Raw genomic sequence first — 12,015 nt, 5'->3', positions numbered from 1 at the left:
GCAAACAAAGAAGAAAATCTAAGAGCTCATGCAGATCATGGCTTCTCCATGATCTTTGATGTTTCTCTCTCTCTCTCTCTATCTCTCTCTCTCTCTCTCTCTCTCTCTCTCTCTCTCTATATATATATATATATATATATATATATACTCATAGATATGTGTGTATGTATTTTTTTTGGTATATTCACCAAACTTAGGTGTGATTTCTTTTGAGTTTGTATGTTTCCTTTTTTTAATTCAAAATGATTACTTTATACAGTAAACATTCTGTTTTTGTAACTACATGCACTGAACACTGTGTTCTCCATTTTTTGATGTAGTGTCGTATATTATTGACTAATGTGTGTATGATTTGAATAGAGCTTTGTTTGTGGATATGTGAGCTCCAGGGCATCAGCGGCTGTTCAGCACTCATGAACCAGCCGAGAGAAGCTCCAGCTAAACCAGATGTTCTGGAATTTGCAGCTGGCTTTAATGTCTCTATAGTAGGGGTGTAACGGTACATGTTTTTGTAACGAATGGTTCACGGGGCAAATTCCAGATGGAAGTGATCATCCCTATGCCCTACTGCCTTCGATGAGCAGAGCCCTTGGAGTGAGCAGGGCACATGTGTGCCATTAAGTAGCTGCTTTGAATGCACTTGGCAGGGGGGGGCGACGTAATTTCCTCATTATTTTCAGCTAGCATATTCCTGACAACTCAGCACGGTGTCCATCAGCAGATGTCGCTGTTTTAATTGCATTAATGTATTTTTATTGTTGTTAGCATAACTATTACAAATAAACATACATTTTATATTTTAGAAATTATATGAAAGAGGCCTGTGTGATGCATACAAGCCAAGACAGAAAGTCAAATTATACAATAATATAGATTGTTTCACAGTAGCTTCACAATAGTATCAAATTCAAATTTTGCTGTAAAGCAGCTCAATAGTGTCATTATACAGCTCAAGTCAGTTCAGTATTAATTCAGTTCAGTTGCATAACTGTGTAAAATGCATCAGTTGTACATACATACATACATACATACATACATACATACATACTATATATACAGTGTATATACGCATGTATGTACAAGTGCTGTGATAAACACCTGTTTTTTGTATAAAATATGGTCAGGTTAATTATTTGATTTATCTCTGTTATTAGCCATTCATGTTTGTTGAGAGTAAACATGACGTCATTTTTAGTATTATTGTAATTGTGGTGTATTTAAATTTTTCTTAATTTGTCTGTTTCGTTTTTTTTTCAGCTTCCTGGACAGAATTGAGTCTGTACGACAGAGTGACTACACACCAACAGACCAGGTGGGGGTGCTGTCTCACTAGATTTATTATTAGGGTTCAGTGTCAGTAAATTGAGAGTTTGTCCATTTCTTTCAGGATTTGCTGAGGTGCCGTGTTTTGACTTCAGGGATTTTTGAAACTCGATTTCAAGTAGACAAAGTCAACTTTCAGTAAGTGGACTTTTTGATATATTTATGTAGAAGTAAAGCATTTTAATCGACAGTAGTCAGCCAAAAAATGTTTATTTTAATAAATAAAATAATGTTTTAAATATTAAAAATCAAAGCCAGGACATACAATTAATATATGCACGAATCTGCACATTCATAAGCAAACCTGTAAACTTACTGGGCAAAATGGTATATGGATCATCTGGTTTTGTTCACGTCAGTTTAAATTCTGCAGTCATTTAAGCAAAAGGGGCACATATCAAATACAAAGACATTTTTAAAACAATATTACTTTTTACTTCAACATTGCAATGACATTGTTATGCGAGTAATATAATTTGTAATGAAAAATTGTGTATAAAATGAATGACTTTTCTGGTAAAGTTCTGCTTGCATCTGTGCATATTGTGTTGTATCAATTGCAATTAATATAATGTAATTAATATTACATAAAATGAGTTTAATATCTTAATAATGAGCTCCTAGAAAAATACATTCTGTATTTTTTTTAGGAGAAATAAGACGTAGTACATTGCTCAGCTAGGTGTCAGAATTGATATGGACACATTATGGGTACCCTTACAGTTAACTGAAAAAAAGGCATCAGAATTGATATGGACACATTATGGGTACCCTTACAGTTAACTGAAAAATGTGATTAATTCCTCCTGAAAACTAATGAAATTAAAAGAAATTGTCTAACGTGTATCTGTATTCCTTTGGTATGTTATAGAGCAATGCAAAAGAAAGTGTGAAAATAGATAGGCTACTGCTTATTCTGCAGCTATGTTCAAAGATGGTCAGATCAGATTTGTTGGTTTTTCTATAAAAGAACTATAATAGTGTTTCAACAAACTGCTTTCCTTAATTAGTATCACACATCGGCCTATTTAAAAGGAGAAATGTAGTCACTATGCTGACTGCTATCATTGTGTGCACCACACTGAACATGGACCAGCAAAAGCAAAGGAGAGTGCTGTTTGAGGAAATCAGAAAGTATGTGAAAGATAAAGGTTATAAGACCATTTCCAAGCAGTTTAATTTTGCCCATGCCATTTTCATTTGTTTTATTATTTTAAATATTCTGTTTAATCAAAAAACAAATTAGTATTTATTAAATATAGAATAAACTTAGAATTCCAATTACTACTTGTTAGTTTCAAATTATTTTAGAAACAAAAGTGAGCTGTCAGTCTCTTTGCTGTCAGGGCTCCAGAGCTGTGAGCTCCCAGGGTTCTGCACTCTTGCGAAAAGTCCCATTAAACTCAAGGGAGCGGACTATATCTCCATGATTGGCTACAATGTTCAACTTTCTATAAATTGTTGTAAATGGAAACCTCTGATATTTCTCAGAGCACAAACACATATACTCAATTTACTCTGATTCAGAAATCCACAAACATAACTGAAAAATATTTCAAATTCAAATTATTTAAATGTGTGAGTTTTAAATGAGTTTAAAATGGTAATGTTTTACATAAATAATAATAATAATAAACAAACTATATAAAAGATTGCTTTATATACACTGCTCAAAAATAAATAAATAAATAAATAAAAATTTAAATTAAGGGAACACTTTATTGTTACAGTATAACACTTAGTTAAACTACAGGGATAATCTGTCCAGTTATGAAGCATAAGTGATTCTGAATAGAAAGTCGTGACGTATTGTCAAGTATGTTGACCCATACTTGAAATTGGTGCTCTGCATTTAACCCATCCAAGTGCACACACACAGCAGTATGACGTGAACAAACACACACCATGAATACACACCGGAGCAGTGGGCAGCCATTGCTCCAGCACCCGGGGAGCAATTGGGGGTTCGGTGCCTTGCTCAAGGGCACCTCAGTCATGGTATTGAAGGTGGAAAGAGCCCTGTTCACAGATTGTGAATCTGTTTAACCTGCATTGGTGCAAATAAAAGTGACAACAGGTGCACTGAAGAAGCAACAGCAATTTTTTCCTTTCTGTCTGATTTGTCTCTAGTTTTGTTAGGGTTCTTGTCACACCTTGTAGCATGAAAATAGTTTACACAGGTAGTCTAGCTCCTCCAGGATGGCACATCCATATGTGCCGGCGCAAGGAGGTTTAGTATATCTCAAAAGTCACATACACATTTGTACACATTTCTGGAGGTTTATTTTAGTTGTCTTAAGAATATATATTTGCGGTATAAGTGCCAAAATCAATCTCAATTACAGCTTCTTTTTTAGGAGCTCTATGAAGAACAGGGGTGCGTTTCCCAAAAGCATTGTTAGCCAACTATGGTCGCAAGTTCCGTCGTTACCAACATAGTTCACAGATTCTGTGTTTTCCGAAACCATAGTTCAAACGAACATTCGCAAACAACGTCGCAAACGAACGTGGTTGGAACTACAGCTCCCAACCTGTGGTTAGAAGCATAGTTTCTTGTTAGCAAGACATATGGGCTCAAACAATTATGCTCTTGGGCACAACAACCAAGCTAACATGCAGTATAATCTATATCGTCCATTCAATTTAAATATAAATGCATTTTAATCTATGTATTTTTGTGCGTCCTTTAAAGTGCCGTTTTTGATAAGTGCGCATGTGCATAAATGCCTAAGGGAACCCCGGAGTATGATGTAAGAGGGAACCCCCGATGAATCAAACATCAAATAAAGCAAATTGACAGGGACCAAAAAAAATAGTAAATTAGTCATCAGGTGCCATGTTCAATATAGCTGCATTTTTGAGATCCCTAATCAATTAAAAAGCAGAAGGTATTACTCGGTGACGTCATTAACAACGGCCCTACATTGTTGAACTAATGTGGTTCAAACGACGGAGATGCTACTGTGTTCGGGAAACAGTTGTGACTAGTTCGTTTCCACAACAATGCATCGTACTGTGGAGGTTAACCAGCGAGTTACATTGTTGTATGGAAAAAGCACCCCAGATCGGTTTTGGCTCGTCTAATTAATATTCATGAGCCTCTCTTCTGATTGGCCTGTTGTTTTCTGAGTGACGCACGGCCAGGCAAACCACAAGTAACTAGGGTCATGTATGCTGTAGCCTAGCCTGCTGTGGCTTGGTGATACTCAACAGGATGTTTCAGAATGATAATTAATGTTTTTTTCTTTTTCAAACACCGAATACAGCAAGCTACGTAACTGTTGCTTTAGTAAATCCCCTTTCACACTGCACGCTGATTCCGAAAAATTACGGGAATGAGCGCTGTGTAAACAAAAGCCAGAACCAAATGCCATAAAGTCAGTGTTGTAGTGATGATGCATGTTATCGTGCGACTCTTCACGACGAAAAAATATTTGCAAAGTGGAATGAAGCAGCGATCAGGCAGCTCCTCACTATCAGCGCTGAAGCACAGATTGTTCGTCAGGCTAGTTTAAGTTTAGTGAAGCGTACGCGTAGCATTACATCTCACATCCAAATGGCACATGTCTTTACGGGATCTTTACGGGTTGTGTGTAAAGCACGCACAGATTCCGGAAAATCACTGTGTGATTGAACCAAATCAAACAATTCCGGAACAAATCATGGGACACATTATCCATGTATTTTCCGGAATGCCTGTGTGAAAGAGGCTGAAGTTGACGTGCCACTGGTCTCTTATATTAATGTTGTTCGGACGCCTGTGCAATGATGTAGTTTCCTGACATCTATGGACTGAACAGCGTTTTCTCGACTTGTTTCCCTGTTGTTGTTGCTCAGCAATGGCATGGACACGATGTTGTCTGGGGGTTTGGCAAAAGAAGGGTGGGATGGTGATTGGTGCTCGAGGTGGTGACTGAAGGCGGTGACCGAGTAGATCGGACGTCACATTTTTACGGAAGTCACAGCGGTTTGTGAAAAGGCACAGCTACTTTATGCAGTCTGTGTGCATTTTACTGTGGATTGACTGTTTTAAAACTTATATGGTAGTTACATAGCCCCTAGACCTTAGTTATCATGAAAAAAGCCAGGAAATTTCAGTTTTGACAATATGGGACCTTTAAAGGAGACCTATTATGTTCCTTATTACAATATGTAATATAAGTCTCTGGTGTCCCCAGAATGCCTGTGAAGTTTCAGCTTAAAATACCCCACTGATCTTTTATTATAGAATGTCAAATTTGCCCTTCATTTAGTCACATTTTGGTCTGTGAATCTTTAAATGCAAAGAACTGCTGCTTCTGCCCGCTTTCCAGAAGAGGGCGGAGCTTTTACAGCTTGTGCTTTAGATAGTCTGTCAACCTTCATCAAAACTGGAGAATCTTACAGAGCCAAAATGTCAAAAAATATTCATAAAATATGCAGTGATAGTTTTCGGGATAAAACTAACGACTTAGCTCAGCACTCTGTGAATCGAGTTACAGACAGTCAGAGACAGTGGTAATTTTAGCCACATTAGCTGTATAGCATGCTAACAAGCACATTCAGAAATGCGATTTGGAAACATTCAGAAAATATAAGCCAATTCTTATTTGTACTGGATATGATGTTTAACCATGAACAGCTGGTATTGACCTTTCTTTCAGAATCAACTTCTGTGCAAATCCTGTGTTGAACTGAACATTGTTTATGAAACAGTATGATTTGCACAAATATATAAGACTCTTCGGAAATTCATCCACAGTGTTCTCCATGGCTCCGATGCTAAGAGTTATGAAATGTAAATAGGAACTATAACGACAATATAAACTTAGAGGATTATGTGCATTTCAAACAGAGTGAGGTAAATGCAAATAAGGCAGATGGTCAATGGGCAGGGCTTATCCCTACTGTGACGTCACAATAAGGGGAAATCTAAAACAGTGTTTTCCGACACTGCTTTTGATTTATAGGGAGTATTAAAAAAAAAAAGAAGTGGGTGGATTTTTACCATTATAGGCTGGTTGTTTACACACACTGTGGACACACATCAGTGTTCAAACAGCATGTAAAAGTGAATTGTGCACAATAGGTCCCCTTTAAAGCACAGTTTTAAGAGCATTGGAAGAGATAAGGTGAACTGGACAAAGCCGTTGAAGAGCAATGAGCAAACCGGTATGTAAGGAACAAGAGGAGCGTTGTGAGAGTCCTACAAAATGATCTCCATCAAGCTACTGGTTTGCATGTCTCTGACTCAGTAAGGGTGGTATGAGGGCCCAATATCCTAGTGGGACCTCTGCTCAGAGCCCGGCACCGTGCAGTTGAACACCAGAATTGGCAGCTCACCATTGCTGCCCAGTTCTCTTCAAAGAATTGAGCACATGTGACAGACATGAAAGAGTCTGGAGATGCTGTGAAGAATGTTACGCTCAGTTGTGGAAGACTGTTGAATACATAAAAATCAGATTTAAATTATAGGAAGTTGTATTATGACCAGTCTGAAGGATTTGTACTTCACCCAAAAATGAAAATTTGATGTAAATCTGCTTACCCCCAGGGCATCCAAAATGTAAGTTACTTTGTTTCTTCGGTAGAACACAAAGCAGATTTTTAACTCAAAGCGTTGCAGTCCGTTGGGAGTCGGTGAAAAGTCAACACTCCCGGATGAGTTTGCGCAAGCAAGCATAGTCTTAGTTTTTAATCGGTTGCAACAATCAGGATAAGCACAAGTAATTACCATTTTAAATAGCCTTCATACCAACAATCTCTGCACTGCATATGGTGTAAACAATGAGTGACATATACATGCAACAGATTGCTTCCGCGCATATGTCTACAATTCTGAGCATGTTGACATGTCACGTGCCGGCTGTTGTGAACGCGCTCAGGAGAGTTGGACACTGCGGTGGATCAGAGGTAAAAAAATTATACATACTGTTTAGTTTCTTGCACAGATCAATTGTTTTGTGTCTTAACACCTCAGTGTATCGTCATAAGCCGCAGGGTTTAATTTGGTTTTGTCTGTGTATGTTTTTTTGACTCTCAAAGCTGTGGATCTCATTCACTGCCATTATATGACTGAAAGACTGCAACGGTTTGAGTTAAAAACCTTTGTTTGTGTTCTACTAAAGAAAAAGTCACCTACATCTTGGATGCCCTGGGGGTAAGCAGATAAACATCAAATTTTCATTTTTGGGTGAACTATCCCTTTAACTTGTAGAGCCTTTTAACTGTATTATCAACACAAGGAAGACACAATTGTTATTAAAGGGGTTTTATTAACAAAGGGATAGACTTAGACTTTTGACCTGAACCACGTTGCAGTGAGAAGAAAGGAGTTGGATCTGTGTCTTAAACATGATGAACTCTTGAGCACCGAGAAAGTCCTTTGGTCTGGAACATGCAAACAGGTTCTGAAGTCTGTCCAGAAGATCCGGACTACCTGGAATGAACAGGAGGGAAGATTATTGACAAGACAATTCTGAAGTCGTTGGAGAAGATCCTGGCAGCTTGGAACTCGCTAGCAGAGGATCGCTGAAGAGAAGCCATTGCAGAAGATAGGGCAGTTTCCAAACTCGCTTCTTGCTGAACTTTCTTTTTTCTCTTTAAAACTACTTAGCTTAGCGGCTTGGCTTGCCACATTGTTCTTAGCACAGCGTCACTTAGCACAATGAAACTTAGCACACTTCTTTGTCTTGAAGAGAACCTTCTAATCTTTTCCTGAGAAAGCAGGATTCGCAAGTTGGTGCCTTTCAGATCCAGCGTTTTGATTGGCTGATGGTGTCAGAAGTGGCCAGGGTATATACAGTTCTGTAAATTAATTTGAAGAAGGGTTTAGTCAATTGTGTGTGAATGCATGTGAAGATGTGTTTTTCCTTTGTGGCTTTGGCCACACAGCAAAACTTGTTTCTCTTGTGAGGGTGATTTATGATAATTTACACTTTGATAAGAGTAACAGAGAACAAAGCAGAGGGTAGTGTATTTTAATATTAACCCCCAGTCTCCACAAAATGTAGTTTTGTCTTATCTTAAGGCAAAAGGCATCCTTTGTCGTCCACACAGCCTGATCACATCAAAATATAACTTTCCACACATTGGCCTCATTTATAAAGCGTGTGTACTCTCAGATTTGAGTGTGTATATGCTTAAATCCGCGGCAATGCTTATATTTGTAAAAAAATAGCTTTGACGTGGAAAAGTGCTGAGCGTCATGTCTGAGCAGACGTACACACTTTTTCTTGTCAGAGCACTGCAGGTTTTTTAAAATGTAAGCTGTTCTTGCAGCTCACTTTTCTAATTTAAATGATTTGGATGATGATGGCGATCTTTTACATGTTAATGACATTAATTAGGAGTCATTTGCAAGGCAGATAGCTGAAACCATACAGTTGCGCGTAAGTTCAAGATCATTTGCGATTTATAGATTTCACATCTGAAAGAGACGTGTACGCATTTTCCGTATGTTCATTCTATGAATCACACGTATGCATATTTGAGAGATGATCGTAAAATCGAATTTAGGTTGGTTTCTGCGCAACATTTTTTAAATGAGGCCCGTTGTCTGAAAAGGGATTTTGTCATCTTGACTGCTGTTCAAAACATATGTTAGGTAACAGGATGAAATCCATTATCAGAACTTACGCTGATGCAGTGGACTCTGGGTTTCTCCTGGCGCATACCAGTGGCTGGAGTGTGTAGGCAGTTTCTGGATGGCAAAGTAATTGATGCCATTGACTAGACCTCATGTTTCCTCAAACCTGAATCCAATTGAGAACCTCTGGGACATTAAAAGTTGCAATTTGTTGAGGATTTTGGCTTCAACTGACCTTGTCACATCATTTAATTCTTAACAAATTACAGTGTATACAAGTTTTCAGCTTGAATATTTTGTTTATCGAGATCCCATGTGTGATTTAAGTGTTCCCTAATTTTTTTGAGCTGTGTATATACCTATGCACCAGAATAATTTATCTAGCAACATTTTCATGCAGAGTCTAATTTGTCTGAACGATACATTTTAAAATTCATTAAATTATGGAAATCTCTCAGCAGAAATATCACAGCTGTCATTACACTGAATGTGACTTAGCTGGCAGACAAATGTTGACGTAAATGAGCAAGTCCATCAAAAGGAATAGTCAAGTCATTTCAAGTCACCTTTTATTTAAATAGCAATTTATACAATACAGATTATGTCAAAGCAGCTTAAAAAAGTGTTGAACAGGAAAATAGTGTGTCAATAATGTAAACAAAATTCAATTCTACTGTAGAGAAGTTCTAAAAGTAGTATTCTCAGACTTTTTTATACATCTGTAATTGATTTAATGATTCATAACTGCATTCAGTTACTATATTTTTTTATGAATACTTATTTCTTCAGTTGTTATACAGAAACATTTTTTATTTCTTTCTCCCTGTGTGTCAGTATGTTTGATGTGGGCGGTCAGAGAGATGAAAGGAGAAAATGGATTCAGTGCTTTAACGGTGAGCTTGCAGATTCCTCAAGCTTTATATTATAATGCATTTTTTTCTGTAAACAAATTCACAAAATCTGTTTTTATAGTCAATATATATGAAAATAACTAATGTTTTTTATGTTAAAGGGTTAGTTCACCCAAACTTAACATTCATCATTTACCCTCATGTTGTTTCACACCCTCAAAACACACATACAAAAAATTAAAAGAGACATTTATAACACAAATCCATATGAATCTTTAGTCTTGTGAAGAAATTGTATTTATTTATTTTATAAACAGATCACATATGGTAAACGCAGAAGCTTGTGCATGCTAGGCTTACTGCAGTAGTATGTGTTATCAATATTACATAGTGTTGGGCCATACACCAATCACATTACTTGCCCATCATCCCCACCGTTGTTTTGCTTTTTTATAGTAAAAACTGTTTAGTTCAGTTTGACAACAGATGCTGCAATTATAAATTAGCAGCAGGAGTTAGATTTTACTTATCATGTGAAAAAAGTAAGGAGAGCTAATGACTGTGGTTTTAAAGTAAGGGGAAAATCTAAAGATCTCTCATTTATTTGTTATAACACAGGTATAAACAAGGCCCCTCATGACACACGGCATGCAGAATATTTATATCTGCATGCTGTAAGGAGCTGTGTTTATATCTAATTCTTACCTAACTATTTCTTAATTCATGGCCACAATGAATGCATTTTTGTCTGTATGTCACGTCTGGGGCTTCATACATCACCTGTCTTATTTTTGTAATTAAAAGTTCTGTTTTATATAAGTGAGTTTGTGATTGTAGCTTTTTATTGTTGTGTTTTTCATTAACAATAATAATGAATCCACCCTTTTCAAGTATTTGTTTTGTTCAAAGAAATGGAAAGGTGTAAAATATTAAAGATCAAAGATCCTGAGCATCATTAACAAGCATCATATCCTGTAAAATGTACAGTGTAATCAGTAATATCATTGTTGTCACAATATTATTAATCAGTAGGAAAATTTACTCATCGTGGCATCCCTAATGTGTGCGTCACACGCTGTGGCTGTGAAGCACAAAAACCAGTGAGGTTTGTTCTAGTATGTTTCTTAGTCTTGTGTGTATGTATGTCATTCATTCTTTAAATATAAATAAAATAAATAAATGTTTTGAATGACATGAGGGTGAGCAAATGATGACATATTTTAATTTTTTGGGTGAGCTATCCTAAAAAAGTGTGTTTTTGGTGATAATGAATCTCTTCCTGTCTATAATAACAGATGTGACCGCCATCATCTTTGTGGCAGCCAGTAGCAGTTATAACATGGTCATAAGGGAAGACAACAGCACTAACCGGCTGCGCGAGTCTCTTGATCTGTTCCGCAGCATCTGGACTAACAGGTTTCACAGTTATGCTGTTTCTAAAAAAAAAAAAAACTCAAAAAAACATTAGTCTGTATGTCTACTGAGCGTTATCATTGTCGCAACATTACTATTCTAAAAAAAAAAAAGTTGAGTTAAGGGTGATTTAGGATGACATCACTGCTCAATGCATTTGTTTGCTGTGTCAAGCTGTTGTTGAAATTAAAAGTAACTTCCGTTTAAAAGAGCGTTTATTTTTCAATGTAAAAGTCTTTACGACTGACTCGTAAAAACAGTCTCTTGTCGCCATCTAATGGCAGAACAATGTAACTAAAATCACTATCACGAGCACACGCACCGTTTCTCAATACTAAATAGTTTTACATTCTATTATTTATATAAAATATTATTCATTGAATATTTAATAAACAACAACAGCCATTATAAAAGTTGCTAGGCAATTCAGTTAAAATTATACAGGCAGATCTCATGTTTAACCATCAGAGCCAGCGGATTCCAGAAGATCTGGCTGCGGTGAGGCACTAATGATACAACTGTTCTAAAAACGCCATTAGGTGTCAGCAATTCTTAATAATATAAGAGTTCTAATAAGTAAACAAGTAAATAAGACTGTCTTTATGAGTGGGTCACTAAATCATTGGCTTACTCAATTCATTCAAAATTGAGGATTCATTCATGGAACACCACTGGTTATTGCTCAGATGCACAACAGTTCTACTGTGGCTTTGTTTGGAACTATTTTTGTTGGCAAAGTTGACCAAAAAGAGACAATACTGATAAAAATTCACTGAACTAAAATGTAACAATAGGGGTTATGTGCGACAAACAGATCACATCTCTTCTGGTTCAGGTCTTTTGTATTTGCTTTGTTAAATA

General features: G+C 36.7%; 1 protein-coding gene across 1 annotated transcript; it reads left to right on the top strand.

Annotated features, from left to right (window-relative positions):
• The first annotated feature begins 1,116 nt into the window (after window positions 1-1,116).
• On the top strand, window positions 1,117-11,656 carry LOC141299995 (guanine nucleotide-binding protein G(olf) subunit alpha-like). The gene is made up of 6 exons (XM_073830297.1): window positions 1,117-1,124; window positions 1,258-1,312; window positions 1,388-1,461; window positions 9,725-9,783; window positions 11,037-11,157; window positions 11,623-11,656. Exons 1-6 carry the CDS (start codon window positions 1,117-1,119, stop codon window positions 11,654-11,656), a joined length of 351 nt encoding a protein of 116 aa, XP_073686398.1.
• The last annotated feature ends 359 nt before the right edge of the window (window positions 11,657-12,015 follow it).

Source organism: Garra rufa, chromosome 24 (genome assembly GCF_049309525.1).
Source record: "Garra rufa chromosome 24, GarRuf1.0, whole genome shotgun sequence".
NCBI classification, from domain to species: Eukaryota; Metazoa; Chordata; class Actinopteri; order Cypriniformes; family Cyprinidae; genus Garra; species Garra rufa.
The sequence above is the reverse complement of the archived record's forward strand: the minus strand, read 5'-3'. Positions and strand labels throughout refer to the sequence as shown.

What these genes read in the sequence shown, in the direction of transcription:
- LOC141299995 (XM_073830297.1), top strand. An exon ending in ACTACACACCAACAGACCAG is followed by an intron (nt 1,313 to 1,387) that starts GTGGGGGTGCTG and finishes CATTTCTTTCAG; the next exon opens with GATTTGCTGAGGTGCCGTGT. An exon ending in ATGGATTCAGTGCTTTAACG is followed by an intron (nt 9,784 to 11,036) that starts GTGAGCTTGCAG and finishes CTATAATAACAG; the next exon opens with ATGTGACCGCCATCATCTTT.